Source organism: Tachyglossus aculeatus, chromosome 7 (genome assembly GCF_015852505.1).
Source record: "Tachyglossus aculeatus isolate mTacAcu1 chromosome 7, mTacAcu1.pri, whole genome shotgun sequence".
NCBI classification, from domain to species: Eukaryota; Metazoa; Chordata; class Mammalia; order Monotremata; family Tachyglossidae; genus Tachyglossus; species Tachyglossus aculeatus.
In genome coordinates this window covers 28,179,230-28,193,622 of record NC_052072.1, presented here as the reverse complement: position 1 = coordinate 28,193,622, position 14,393 = coordinate 28,179,230, and the positions used below count along the sequence as shown (strand labels likewise).

At 52.7% G+C, this 14,393-nt stretch overlaps 1 protein-coding gene across 1 annotated transcript; it reads right to left on the bottom strand.

Moving 5' to 3' along the window:
- Positions 1-4,733: 4,733 nt before the first annotated feature.
- LOC119930597 (NADH-cytochrome b5 reductase 1) lies at positions 4,734-13,766 on the bottom strand. The gene is given in 10 exon segments (XM_038749112.1): positions 4,734-4,909; positions 4,911-4,999; positions 7,538-7,637; positions 7,933-8,018; positions 9,119-9,202; positions 9,708-9,837; positions 10,239-10,345; positions 11,199-11,271; positions 11,485-11,634; positions 13,750-13,766. Coding segments are annotated over 10 exon segments (918 nt in total). The 5' UTR covers positions 13,765-13,766; the 3' UTR covers positions 4,734-4,825.
- Positions 13,767-14,393: the final 627 nt, after the last annotated feature.

Genomic DNA, 14,393 nt, shown 5'->3' with positions numbered 1-14,393 from the left:
AAGGCAAGAGTTCCTAATAGTAATAATATTTGTGGTATTTGGTAATGCGCTTGCTATGTACTCCCCCTCTGGACTGTAAGCTCGTCGTGGGCAGGGAATGTGTCTGCTTATTTCATATTGTACTCTCCCAAGCGCTTAGTAAAGTGCTCTGCACACTGTAAGTGCTCAATAAATACAATTGAATAAGTACGAAGCACTGAGGTAGATGCAAGATAAGCAGAGAAGCAGCGTGGCTCGGTGGAAAGAGCCCCGGCTTTGGAGTCAGAGGTCATGGGTTCAAATCCCAGCTCTGTCAGCTGTGTGACTTTGGGCAAGTCACTTCACTTCTCTGGGTCTCAGTTATCTCATCTGTAAAATGGGGATGAAGACTGTGAGGCCCCCGTGGGACAACCTGATCGTCTTGTAACCTCCCCACTGCTTAGAACAGTGCTCTGCACATAGTAAGCACTTAATAGATGGCATCATCATCATTATTATTATGTGCTCCCCCTCTGGACTGTAAGCTTGTCATGGGCAGGGAATGTGTCTGCTTGTTGTTATATTGTATTCTCCCAAGCGCTTAGTAAAGTGCTCTGTACACAGTAAGTGCTCAATAAATACAATTAAGTACGAAGCACTGAGGTAGATGTAAGATAATCAGAGAAGCAGCGTGGCTCAGTGGAAAGAGCCCGGGCTTTGGAGTCAGAGGCCATGGGTTCAAATCCCGGCTCCGTCAGCTGTGTGACTTTGGGCAAGTCACTTCACTTCTCTGTGTCTCAGTTATCTCATCTGTAAAATGGGGATGAAGACTGTGAGCCCCCCGTGGGACAACCTGATCGTCTTGTAACCTCCCCAGCGCTTAGAACAGTGCTTTGCACATAGTAAGCATTTAATAAATGGCATCATTATTATTATTATGTGCTCCCCCTCTGGACTGTAAGCTCGTCGTGGGCAGGGAATGTGTCTGCTTATTGTTATATTGCATTCTCCCAAGCGCTTAGTAAAGTGCTCTGCACCCAGTAAGTGCTCAATAAATACAATTAAGTACGAAGCACTGAGGTAGATGTAAGATAAGCAGAGAAGCAGCGTGGCTCAGTGGAAAGAGCCCGGGCTTTGGAGTCAGAGGCCATGGGTTCAAATCCTGGCTCCGTCAGCTGTGTGACTTTGGGCAAGTCACTTCACTTCTCTGTGTCTCAGTTATCTCATCTGTAAAATGGGGATGAAGACTGTGAGGCCCCCGTGGGACAACCTGATCGTCTTGTAACCTCCCCACTGCTTAGAACAGTGCTGTGCACATAGTAAGCACTTAATAAATGGCATCATTATTATTATTATGTGCTCCCCCTCTGGACTGTAAGCTCGTCATGGGCAGGGAATGTGTCTGCTTTATTGTTATATTGTATTCTCCCAAGCGCTTAGTAAAGTGCTCTGCACACTGTAAGTGCTCAGTAAACACGATTAAGTACGAAGCACTGAGGTAGATGTAAGATAATCAGAGAAGCAGCGTGGCTCAGTGGAAAGAGCCCGGGCTTTGCAGTCAGAGGTCATGGGTTCAAATCCCGGCTCCGCCAACTGTCAGCTGTGTGACTTTGGTCAAGTCACTTCACTTCTCTGTGTCTCAGTTATCTCATCTGTAAAATGGGGATGAAGACTGTGAGCCCCCCGTGGGACAACCCGATCACCTTGTAACCACCCCAGCGCCTAGAACAGTGCTTTGCACATAGTAAGCGCTTAATGAATGCCCTCATTATTATTCTTATAATCAGATGCAAGATAATTAGAAGAAGCGTCGTGTGGCGGAAAGAGCTCAGAACCCGGGTTCCACCACTTGTCTGCTGTTGAACCTTGGGCAAGTCGCTTCATTTCCCTGTGCCTCAGTTATTATTAAGTGTCGCCGAGTCAGTTCCGATTCATAGCAACTCCATGGATGCACTTTCCCCAGAACGTCCTGTGCTCTGCCATAATCGGCAACCTCTCTAACGGTTCTGTGCCTCAGTTGCCTCATCTGAAAAAGGGGATTAAGACTGTGAGCCGCATACGGAACAGGGGTGAGCCCGTTGTTGGGTAGGGGTTCACAGCACATGTACATATATGTAACTTATTTATAATGTCGGTCTCACCCTCTAGGCTATTAGCTCGTTGCGGGTACAGAATGGTCCTTCAATCATATACTTATTGAGCGCTTACTGCTTGCAAAGTACTACACTATTGTGTCTGTACTGTTATCATCATCATCATCAATCGTATTTATTGAGCGCTTACTATGTGCAGAGCACTGTACTAAGCGCTTGGGAAGTACAAATTGGCAACATATAGAGACAGTCCCTACCCAACAGTGGGCTCACAGTCTAAAAGGGGGAGACAGAGGACAAAACCAAACATACTAACAAAATAAAATAAATAGAATAGATATGTATAAGTAAAATAAATAGAGTAATAAATATGTACAAACATATATACATATATACAGGTGCTGTGGGGAAGGGAAGGAGGTAAGATGGGGGGGATGGAGAGGGGGACGTTATAGCTTGGTGCTTAGCACAAGAGAAGCAGCGTGGCCCAGTGTGAAGAGCCCGGGCTTGGGATTCAGAGGTCATGGGTTTGAATCCCACCTCCCCCACATGTCTGCTGTGTGACCTTGGGCAAGCCACTTAACTTCTCTGTGCCTCAGTTCTCTCCTCTGTAAAATGGGGATTGACTGTGGGAGAATCTGATAACCTTGTATATCCCCCCCAGCGCTTAGAACAGTGCTTCGCACGTAAGTGCTTAACAAATACCATTATTATCTGTTGCCGAATTGTACTTCCCAAGCACTTAGTACAGCGCTCTGCACACAGTACTTGCTCAATAAATACGGCTGAATGAATGAATGAATGAATCATCATCATCATCAATTGTATTTATTGAGCGCTTACTATGTGCAGAGCACTGTACTAAGCGCTTGGGAAGTACAAATTGGCAACATATCCAACCTGATTATCTTGTATCTATCTACCCCCGGGCTTGGCACAGTGCCTAGCACATAGTAAGCACTTAAATATTGAAAAACCAAATCTGAGCTCCCAACGTGGGCACACAGTGGGCACTCGAACGGTTTGCAGGGTAAATGCAAATTCCAGACCCTGCACTCCTTGCTCACGGCCAAGGGAAGTCTTGAATTATGTCCCTGCTTATAATTTGTGGTAAATTCAGTTCTTTAGGCTCTGCTTGCATAGCCATCATTTTCCATTTCTGGCCCCGCGGGAATATTTCACTGCAAACATGGAAGTATTTGGATTGGGGACAAGAGGAAAGCCTGAACTCTTGCCTGCGGGAGCAGGTGACCTCTGTGAGAGCCAAAGAGAGCCCCAACGCTCCCGCCCCAAGACAGACACTGACACCAGCCCCATTGGGTGACATTTAGGGGAAACGGACCCCATTTATTTCCCTAGCCAGAGACTCCTTACATGTCCACGGAAGTGCTGGAGGGAGAAAATGATAGTTTGGGACCTTTTCCCCGCTGGCCAGGGCAAGGGTCCTGGAGCGATGCGAACGCTAGAGAAACAAGCACACATACACATACAGACACACACTCCCCCCTCCCCTCAAACTCCTTTTCCTGTGAGAGTTGGGAAAGAAGAGGAATGGGATTGAAGAGAGCCACAGCCTCATTTACCTCTCGGCTTTATGCCCCCACCCAAATTCGAAAGCAATGACAATGAAGCTCAGGGCCTTCCCTCAATTCTCCTTTCCTAAACATCCATGAGGAGGAAGAAGGTCTCAACAGCAAGTTGGGATATGGCCAGGAATATATATATATAGTAATATATATATTGCTCTCCCCTCCTTCAAAGCCCTACTAAAATCACATCTCCTCCAAGAGGCTTTCCCAACGAAGCCCTCATTGCCCTACTACCTCTCCCTTCTACCTTGTCGGGTAGAGACCGTCTCTATATGTTGCCGACTCGTACTTCCCAAGCGCTTAGTACAGTGCTGTGCACACAGTAAACGCTCAATAAATACAATTGAATGCGTCACCCTCGCACTTAGATTTGTACCCTTTATTCACCCTCCCTTAGCCCCACAGCACTTGTGTACCTATCCATTATTTATTTTAATTTCTGCCTCCCCCTCTAGACTGTAAGCTCCTTGTGGGTAGGGAACACACCTGTCAACTGTTATATTGTGCTCTCAATCAGTCAATCAATCGATCGTATTTATTGAGCGCTTACTGTGTCCAGAGCACTGTACTAAGCGCTTGGGAAGTCCAAGTCGGCAACATCTAGAGACGGTCCCTACCCAACAGTGGGCTCACAGTCTAGAAGGGGGAGACAAACGGCAAAACATATTAACAAAAAGTGCTCTGCGCACCGTAAGCACGCAATAAAAATGATTCAGTCTTTTAGACTGTGAGCCCACTGTTGGGTAGGGACCGTCTCTAGATGTTGCCAACTTGGACTTCCCAAGCGCTCAGTATGGTGCTCTGCACACAGTAAGCGCTCAATAAATACGATTGATTAACTGACTTCACCTTGGAGAACTTCAGGCTCCCAACTCAAAATATCCAGTGCTTAGAACGGTGCTTTGCACATAGTAAGCGCTTAATAAATGCCATTATTATTAACAGCCCCCAACGGCGGTTCCTTATCCGTCAAACGTCCTGCGATGTTTGTCCCTCGCTGACCCTTTCCCGTGAACAATCTCCTTCCGAAGGAGAGGAGGTATGCTCCAAGTTTTTCCTTCCCGGATGACTTTAGGGACCCGGAAGAGCACGTGTACCCGTGATCCAGTCCGGGTTGGGCTGGCTCTCTTCTCCCCGGGGGGTGTTTCAAAGGGTCACCGGTCCGGGATGGTGACGGGGGGGCGGTTAGTAAGTGAAGCGCATTTTTTGGGGATAGCCAAGCCTGTCTAGGTTGGGGTGGCAGGCCAGCTGCACCATGGGGGGGGGGCCCGCACAGCAGCAGCAGCACATCGTCTCCTGGGGCGGGCAGATGCTCCCGGATCATATCGGCAGTGACAAAGCCCCGGCCGTAGCTCCAACCTGCGGCAGGAAGAGAGGTCGGGTCCCCCATCACGGCCGCGGCTGCCCCGCAAGCGAGGAAGCTCGTTGCGGGCGGGGAAGGCGTCCGTTAGCCTTCTCAGGCGCTCAGTACGGGGCTCTGCACGCGGTAGAGGCTCATTAAAAACGATCGACACTCAGGCCCGGGAGGCTAGCTGCTCCGGTGAAGGCGCGATCGTCTGGGGTCACGATTCTGAGCCTGGCTTTGTGGGCAGGGGCCGATGACCTCGGCCCAGTAAGCCAGGAAAATTCCCAAGCTTCCAGGCCACTGGGCAAAACCTGTGGGGTGGGACTGTCTCCCCCTTTTAGACTGTGAGCCCACTGTTGGGTAGGGACCGTCTCTATACGTTGCCAACTTGGACTTCCCAAGCGCTTAGTACAGTGCTCTGCACACAGTCAGCGCTCAATAAATACGATTGATGATGATGACGATGAACCGGCAACCTCTGGTGATGTCGGCACCATTAGGGATGACGATGGCATTTATTAAGCGCTTACTATGTGCAAAGCACTGTTCTAAGCGCTGGGGAGGTTACGAGGCGATCAGGTTGTCCCACCGGGGGCTCACGGTCTTAATCCCCGTTTTTACGGATGGGGTAACTGAGGCACAGAGAAGTTGCCCAAAGTCACCCAGCTGACAGATGGCGGAGCCGGGATTTGAACCCATGACCTCTGACTCCAAAGCCCGGGCTATTTCCACTGAGCCACGCTAAGGGTGGAGCCCACAGTCACTGCGATCCATAACCCGACCCCCTGGAAAAGTTCTTGCTTTCCCTCAGGTCCCCTGTGCACTGCCCCCCAACTCCCCCCAGATCCCGGGGTCAATGTCCGAATGTCTTGGCCACTGGCCACTCTTGCAACACTCTGTGGTCTCAGCAGAGTCACTTTTCTCTAATTAGTGAGAGAGATTTCTTCCGGAGAAAGTAAATCCAATTGTAACTCATCAGGTATGAAGTATCACCGTCTAGTATGGCCTCAGGACGGGGTAATTTGGAGTTGGATCTCAGTCAAACATGAGCGAGTCCATATTGCTCAGGCAGTCACTAACTGGTAGGGAAAACACCAAATAATAAAAGGAACGGGACATTGGGGAATAAGCATACCTATTTTGGTTTACAATATCAGACTCTTGTTACCTGGCTTTGTTATTTTGGAAATTAACAAAAACATAAATAAATCTCCAGTGGTTGCCTGTCAACCTACCAATCGAGCAAAAACTCCTCACTCTCAGCTCCAAGGCTTTCCATCAATCAATCGATCGTATTTATTATTACCATCACCTCGCCCCCTTCGCCCCTCTGCTTCTAACTTCCTCACTGTACCTTTTCCTCACCTGTCCTGCCATCAACCCCCGGCCCACGTCCTTCCCCTGGATTTTACTTGTACCTATCTATTCTATTTATTTTATTTTGTTAGTATGTTTGGTTTTGTTCTCTGTCTCCCCCTTTTAGACTGTGGGCCCACTGTTGGGTAGGGACCGTCTCTATATGTTGACAACTTGTACTTCCCAAGCGCTTAGTACAGTGCTCTGCACACAGTAAGCGCTCGATAAAATAAATAAATAAATATGATTGATTGATTCTGGAGTGATTAAGCCCTGTCTGCAGGAGCCCCAGAACAGTAATGCTAATCGCAGCAGTTTAAGCCTCAGGTATGGGAGGAATGGTCACGGGTTCTAATTCCGGCCCCGCCACTTGTCTGCTGTGTGACCTTGGGCCAGTCACTTCACTTCTCAGTTACCTCATCTGTAAAATGGAGATTGAGACTGGGAGCCCCACATGAGACAGGGACTGTGTCAAACTCGATTTGCTTGTATCCACCCCGGCGCTTAATACAGTGCCTGGCACCTAGTAAGTGCTTAACAAATAATAATAATAATAATAATAATAATAATGGCATTTGTTAAGCGCTTACTATGTGCAGAGCACTGTTCTAAGCGCTGGGGGGAGATACAAAGTGATCAAGTTGTCCCACGTGGGGCTCACAGTCTTAATCCCCATTTTACAGACGAGGTAACTGAGGCTCAGGGAAGTTAAGTGACCCAAGGTCACACAGCAGACATGTGGGGGAGGCGGGATTCGAACCCATGACCTCTGGCTCCCAAGCCCGGGCTCTTTCCACCAAGCCACGCTGCTTCCCCGAACATCATCACTAAGGGGAGAAGCAGCGTGGCTCATTCATTCATTCATTCAATCGTATTTATTGAGCGCTTACTGTGTGCAGAGCACTGTACTAAGCGCTTGGGCTCAGTGGAAAGAGCGCGGGCTTTGGAGTCAGAGGTCATGGGTTCAAATCCCCGCTCCGCCAATTGTCAGCTGTGTGACTTTGGGCAAGCCACTTCACTTCTCTGGGCCTCAGTTACCTCAACTGTAAAGTGGGGATTAAGACTGTGAGCCCCCCGTGGGACAACCTGATCACCTTGTGACCTCCCCAGCGCTTAGAACGGTGCTTTGCACACAGTAAGCGTTTAATAAATGCCATCATTATTAAGGGGAGGGCGGCTGGAGGCTACTGAATTACCTTTTGGGGGGTGATCCAGAGTGAACCAAAGCTTAAAGCGCTCGGGGTACTGGGCCTGGAGCTCTTCCAAGTCTTCCCGCAGGATAATATCCTTCTCTGTCTGAAATAGGAGGTCGGAGGGGCGGGGTGGGTGTGAAAAGTCCAGGTCCTGAAGCTCCCAAACACCAGCCTCTTCCCTACAACTCCCCCTCATCCTCAACCCCCACGAGGAAAGCTCACTGACCAGTATCATGGGTCCGTCTTGGAATGGGCTCGGCTTTTCCCAGAGGGGGTTGGGAAGGGATACGGTAAAAAGCTGAAAGGTGGATCCCCCCCCCTCGCCAGGAACCTGACCGCTGCCGGAGCGGGTCTGAGAGCCGGGTTTCCGTCCTCTGCCGTCAGCTAATCGGACCCACCTGGTTGGCAAAGAGCAGGCTACACTGCGTTGTGTCTTCAGGATCCTTCAGGATGGCCCGGGTGAGTTGCAGCATCGGGGTGATCCCTGAATAGACACCCCTCTCATTTCAGTAAGGGAGCGGCAGGAACATCCCAGCCAGCGCCTCCACCCTTCCTGCCCTGTCCCCCATTTCCACTTCCCTCCTTCTCTTTACCGCGCGACAAAAGGCGCCTCTTCCATGAAATCTTCCTGGATGTCCCCCACCCAATTCTGCAACCCACTAGCACAGTCTGGGATCCCCTCGACTCGTTCCTGAAATTTCCCACCCACTACAAAAGGGAGTAATAATAATAATAATGACGGTATTTGCTAAGCGCTTACTGCCTGCCAAGCACTGTACTAAGCGCTGGGGTAGATACAAGGTAATCAGGTTGTCCCACGTGGGGCTCACAGTCTTAACCAGCGTGGCTCAGTGGAAAGACCACGGGCTTTGGAGTCAGAGGGCATGGGTTCAAATCCCGCTCCGCCACGTGTCTGCTGTGTGACCTTGGGCCAGTCTCTTAACTTCTCTGAGCTTCAGCTGCCTCATCTGTAAAAGACTGTGAGCCCCACACGGGACAACTTGATCACCTTGTATCCCCCCCCCCAGAGCACTTAGAACAGTGCTCTGCACATAGTAAGTGCTTAACAAATGCCATCATCATCATCATTATTATTATTAACCCCCATTTTTACAGATGAGCGAACTGAAGCACAGAGAAGTTAAGTGGCTTGCCCAAGGTCACACAGCAGACAAGTGGCGGAGTCGGGATTAGAACCCACGATCTCTGACTCTCAAGCCCGGGCTCTTTCCACTAAGCCACGCTGCTTCTCACCCCGGTGGCTCTCACCCCAGACACCCCGAGACCCGAAGCCAAACGGACCACCGTCTCCGTTCACGTGTTTGAAGTCCTCGTCCGATTCCGAGCCGAGGCTTCCCCCGAGTGCTCGGAGGGGCTGGGACCCGAGTTTAAATAGGGCTTTTCTTTTCTTGGCTGCCCACCCGATCAGAGGCTCTGCGGGATCCCACCCAATTCAAATCCAAACCGGGGAGCCTAAAAGCACGGCCGCAGACCCGACGACGGACACCCTCGGCGGCCCCGCTTCCCGTGTGCTTCCCAGTGATGAGCCACACTGGCTGGAGGGGGGCGAAGGGCCCCACCTACCCGTCCCTCCGGCAATCATTCCCAACTTCTTGGCCGTTCTGGGTTCTGCCGGGGACTTCTTGTTGGGATGGATGTCAAACTTTCCTGAGAATTACAGTGCGGGGTGGGGGGGAGAAAGGCAAGCGGGAGAAAAGCAGGGGGGCAAAATCAACCTGGAGAGGTGGGACGGTTTTCCGGCCAACAGGGAAGGCAGATTCAATCCTGCAGCACCGTGTCAGGAAGGCCAGTGGGAACGGAGCTGCCGATGAGTCATGAGCCATCTTCGGCTCGAGGACGCTCCCAGGCCGCTGGGCCGGGGGCCAGGCGTGACTCAAAGTTCCCGGGTGGCACAGATGGGCTCTGGGGGCTGGTATTAACGGACTTAGCTGTCCCCAGGAGGAGGCTTAGGGAGGGGAAAGCTGTTGAAATGTATCCCTCCCCGCCCCCCTCTTCAGCCAAGGCCAAGGTGGATCAGGGATGGTTCATCTTAGATTTCTCTGTCTACCGGTACGCGGACTAGGAGGCAAGTCTGGTTCCCCATTTCCCGAGGAGGCTGGGACGCTGGGGTCGGAAGAAGATGGGCCCCTAGCCCACCCCCCGACCTACACACCTTTTCCAACGTACGTGAGCAGGCCGCTCGGCCCCCGGAACTCCACCACGTCACCAATCTTCAGTCCGTCGAGATACTGAGACATCTTTCCCCCATCAGGGAACTTGGGGTGCACACCCTTCAAGTAGACCTGGGAAAGAGGCGAGGACGGGGACCATCTACCTCTAGGTCTCTGTCCTACTTACAGGCAGTCCTTCTTTCTCATGGCTGAGTACAATTTCCTGCCCTCAGTAAGGGCTTAATAAATGCAATTATTACTACTAGTTGCCCCACTCAGTGGATTAGCCCTTGGCCCAAGTCTAGGGAGGACCCCAGTTTGGGCCAACCCGAGTCTGTGATTGCATGAGCATCGACCAGTGCCGCGGTTTGTGAAAAGTTCAGCAACTGGGGACTCCGGTGGGGGGATGACAGGGGAAAGAGATCTTTCCCACATCCTAGATCCCGGCCCCCGCCGCCTCCTTCCTCCCCCTAACGCGCCGTCGCCGGATTCGGGGAGCCCTCATCCCGGAGCGCTCCGGACGAGGGTGGTACCTTAATGACAAGATCCACGTAGCCCCGGTTTTCGTCCCCGGTGACGGGTGTGTACGGCCGGACGACCAGGTTGCCGTCGATGCGGGCAGACAGGTAGACGTGTCTCCCTGGAGACCAATTGAGTCACGGGGTTATGCCGGTGGGGTCTATCAGGCGGGCTCCACCTGCAGCAACCCCGCCAGACACAGAGTCTTGAACAAACTTTCAGTTGGAGAGACTGGCCGTCCCCTAACCTGGTCAATGGGGTTCCCCTCTGGGGGAAAGAGAAAGAATAAATATGTGTGGGTGTGTTTTGGGAGTGGGCAGGGGGCATGTCCTCTCTGGGTTGGTCGGACGATTACGGTATTTATTAAGCACTTACTATGTGCTAAAGAAACGGGCTAAAGCCTGGGGAGTGGCCAAAACCTTAGTGGCCTTTTTCCTCCAGCACTGGGCTTTGGCAAGCCCCCTGTCTGGTTCCCGCGGGCACTTCCCATCCTTTTCTTTTAACCAAACACAGTTTTGGGAACCCGTCTATCTCACAGACCCGTCTGCCTCGAAAAATGCAGCAGCAGACAAGCCCTGGAGAAGAGGGAAGGAAGACATAAAAGGGACTGCCAGGAGGAGGGCGATTTTTGGAGACTGGGGACCAAAGATTGCGAATGCTAGGAGAAACCGAAGAGCTGGAGTCTCAGGGAGGCAGAGGGTGGTAGAATACAGCATGCGTGGACAAAAAAAAGGAAACAGGAGAATGGCGAGGGGAGGGCTCGGCCGGGTCTCCAACAGAGAGGGATGAAAATCATCATCAATCGTATTTATTGAGCGCTTACTTTGTGCAGAGCACTGTACTAAGCGCTTGGGAAGTACAAATTGGCAACATATAGAGACAGTCCCTACCCAACAGTGGGCTCACAGTCTAAAATCGACTTCAGAACGGGAATCGGGAGGGAATGGAGCCCCACGGCCCCTCAGGACCCTTACCCACAGGCAGTCCCAGGACGTGGCGGGCAGACGGCAGAGCAAAGCGGAACCTTTTGGTGTTGTGGCTCACAGTCTGGAGGAAGAAACGGGCACCTCACCCGGGGAGCCTGGCCTCCCGGTACTCCACGACTCCCCAGGGCGCTCCAAATCCCACGGGGGGGGGGGTCTGAGGGATCCTCGCCCTCTCCTCTCTCCTTCCCATCCCACTTTTTCTCCGGCCCCTTCCCTAGGAGGAGGAGGAGGAGGAGGAAGAGGGGGGTCCCGCGGGCCTTTCCCGGAGACTCGCCGTTTTGTCCAGCAGCCGGAGCAGGTATTTCTCGTTGGGGTCCAGCAGCGTGACTGGGGCCCGCCGGGTCCTCCGCGCCAAATAGGAGGCCAGGGCCAGGCCCAGCAGGGAGACGAGTCCTACGCCCAGGGAGGCGAACAGGGCCGTGCTCTGAAAGGAGAAGAGAGGACAATGGGGAGGACGCGCGGGGTGGGTCAAGCCAAGGATGGCCCGTCCAGAGCCGAGGGGAGGGCTCGTGGTGGGCAGGGAATGTCTGTCTTGATTGCTGCACCGTACTTTCCCCAGCGCTTAGGACAGTGCTCTGCACACAGTGAGCGCTCAATAAATACGACTGAATAGACCTTGGGACAGTGCTCTGCACACAGTAAGTGCTCAATAAATACGACTGAATAGAACTTGGGACAGTGCTCTATATGTTGCCAACTTGTACTTCCCAAGTGCTTAGTCCAGTGCTCTGCACACAGTAAGCGCTCAATAAATACGATTGATTGATTGATTGATTGCTCTGCACACAGTAGGCACTCAATAAATATGACTGAAGAGAACTTGGGACAGTGCTCTGCACACAGTAAGCAATCCATAAATATGACTAAATAGAACTTGGGACAGTGCTCTGCACACAGTAAGTGCTCGATAAATACGACTGTCTCCCCCTTTTAGACTGTGAGCCCACTGTTGGGTAGGGACTGTCTCTATATGTTGCCAACTTGTACTTCCCAAGTGCTTAGTACAGTGCTCTGCACACAGTAAGCGCTCAATAAATATGACTAGAACTTGGGACAGTCTCTGCACAAAGTAAGCCCTCAATAAATACGACTGAATAGAACTTGGGACAGTGCTCTGCACACAGTAAGCGCTCAATAAATACGACTGAATAGACCTTAGGACAGTGCTCTGCACACAGTGAGTGCTCAATAAATACGATTGAATAGATCTTAGGACAGTGCTCTGCACACAGTGAGTGCTCAATAAATACGACTGAATAGAACTTGGGACAGTGCTCTGCACACAGTGAGCGCTCAATAAATACGACTGAATAGACCTTAGGACAGTGCTCTGCACACAGTGAGTGCTCAATAAATACGATTGAATAGATCTTAGGACAGTGCTCTGCACACAGTGAGTGCTCAATAAATACGACTGAATAGAACTTGGGACAGTGCTCTGCACACAGTGAGCGCTCAATAAATACGACTGAATAGACCTTAGGACAGTGCTCTGCACACAGTAATAGCTCAATAAATACGATTGAATAGATCTTAGGACAGTGCTTTGCACACAATAAGCGCTCCATAAATATGAGTGAATAGACCTTAGGACAGTGCTCTGCACACAGTAAGCACTTAATAAATACGACTGAATAGAACTTGGGACAGTGCTCTGCACACAGTGAGTGCTCAATAAATAGGACTGAATAGACCTTGGGACAGTGCTCTGCACACAGTAAGCGCTCAATAAATAGGACTGAATAGACCTTGGGACAGTGCTCTGCACACAGCGAGCGCTCAATAAATCCGACTGAATGAATGACTGGGCTGCCATCGAGAACCGAGGGTGGGGCAGGGGACGGGGGAGCCCGGGACGCTGCCAAGGGCGGTGCCCTGGGGCGGCTCATTCATTCAATCGTATTGATGGAGCGCTGACTGTGTGCAGACACTGTACTGAGCGCTTGGGAAGTACAATTGGCAACATCTAGAGAGGGTCCCTAGCCACCAGCGGGCTCCCGGCCTCGAAGGAAGGGGCGGGTGAGGAGGGGGCTGTGTCTGGGCCTTAGGTCCCGGAATGGGATCCGGGGCGGGGGTCTGCGGGAGGGGCCCCGGGCGTAGTGCGGGATGATGCGGGGTGCCGGGGGAGGGATTTGGGGGGGAATCAATCAATCAATCAATCAGTCGTATTTATTGAGCGCTTACTGTGTGCAGAGCACTGTACTAAGCGCTTGGGAAGTACACGTTGGCAACATAGAGAGACGGTCCCTACCCAACAGTGGGCTCACAGTCTAGAAGGGGGAGACAGAGAACAAAACCAAACGTCTTAACAAAATAAAATTAATAGAATAGATATGTACAAGTAAAATAAATAGAGTAATAAATATGTACAAACATATATACAGATGCTGTGGGGAAGGGAAGGAGGGAAGGCAGTGGGGATGGAGGGGGGGACGAGGGGGAGAGGAAGGAAGGGGCTCAGTCTGGGAAGGCCTCCTGGAGGAGGTGAGCTCTCAGCAGGGGAGGAGGGGGGGAGGCGGGGGTGCGGGCGCCTGCTCACCGGCTGGATCCCCATCGTCGGCCGTCGGCCCCCGGACCCCCGGACCCCCGGACCACCGGACAGCAGCCGCCGCCGCCGCCGCCGCCGCCGCCGCCGATCCCACAATGCGCCGCGGGGCGGGGCGGGGCGGGGCGGGGATACGGGGAGGGGGCGGGGCCCGGAGGGAAAGGGGGCGGGGTCCTGGGGGCGACGGGCAGGGCGTGGTGGGGAAAAAGTGGGCGGGGTCTGGGGGCGGGGCTCGGAGGGGTGATGGGCGGGGCCCAGGTGGGACATTGGGCGGGGCCCGCGGGGGGCGGGGCCCGAAGGGAAAGTGGGCGGGGCCGGGCGAGGAGAGGGGCGGGGCCCGGAGGGACCGCGGGTGGGGCCCGGAGGGACAGTGGGCGGGGCTGGCTGGGAAAGTGAGGACCTGAAAGGAAAGTGGGCGGGGCCGGGAAAGGAGAAGGGCGGGGCCTGGAGGGAAAGTGGGCGGGGCGGGCGACGGGAGGGGCGGGTCCTGGAAGGGAGAGTGGGCGGGGCCTGGCTGCGAGAGGGGCGGGGCCAGGAGGGGAAAAGTGGGCGGGGACTGGCAGGAGGGCGGGACACGATGGGAAAGTGGGTGGGGGCCTGGGACGGTGGGCGGTGGGCGGGGCCAGGAGGGGGGGAAG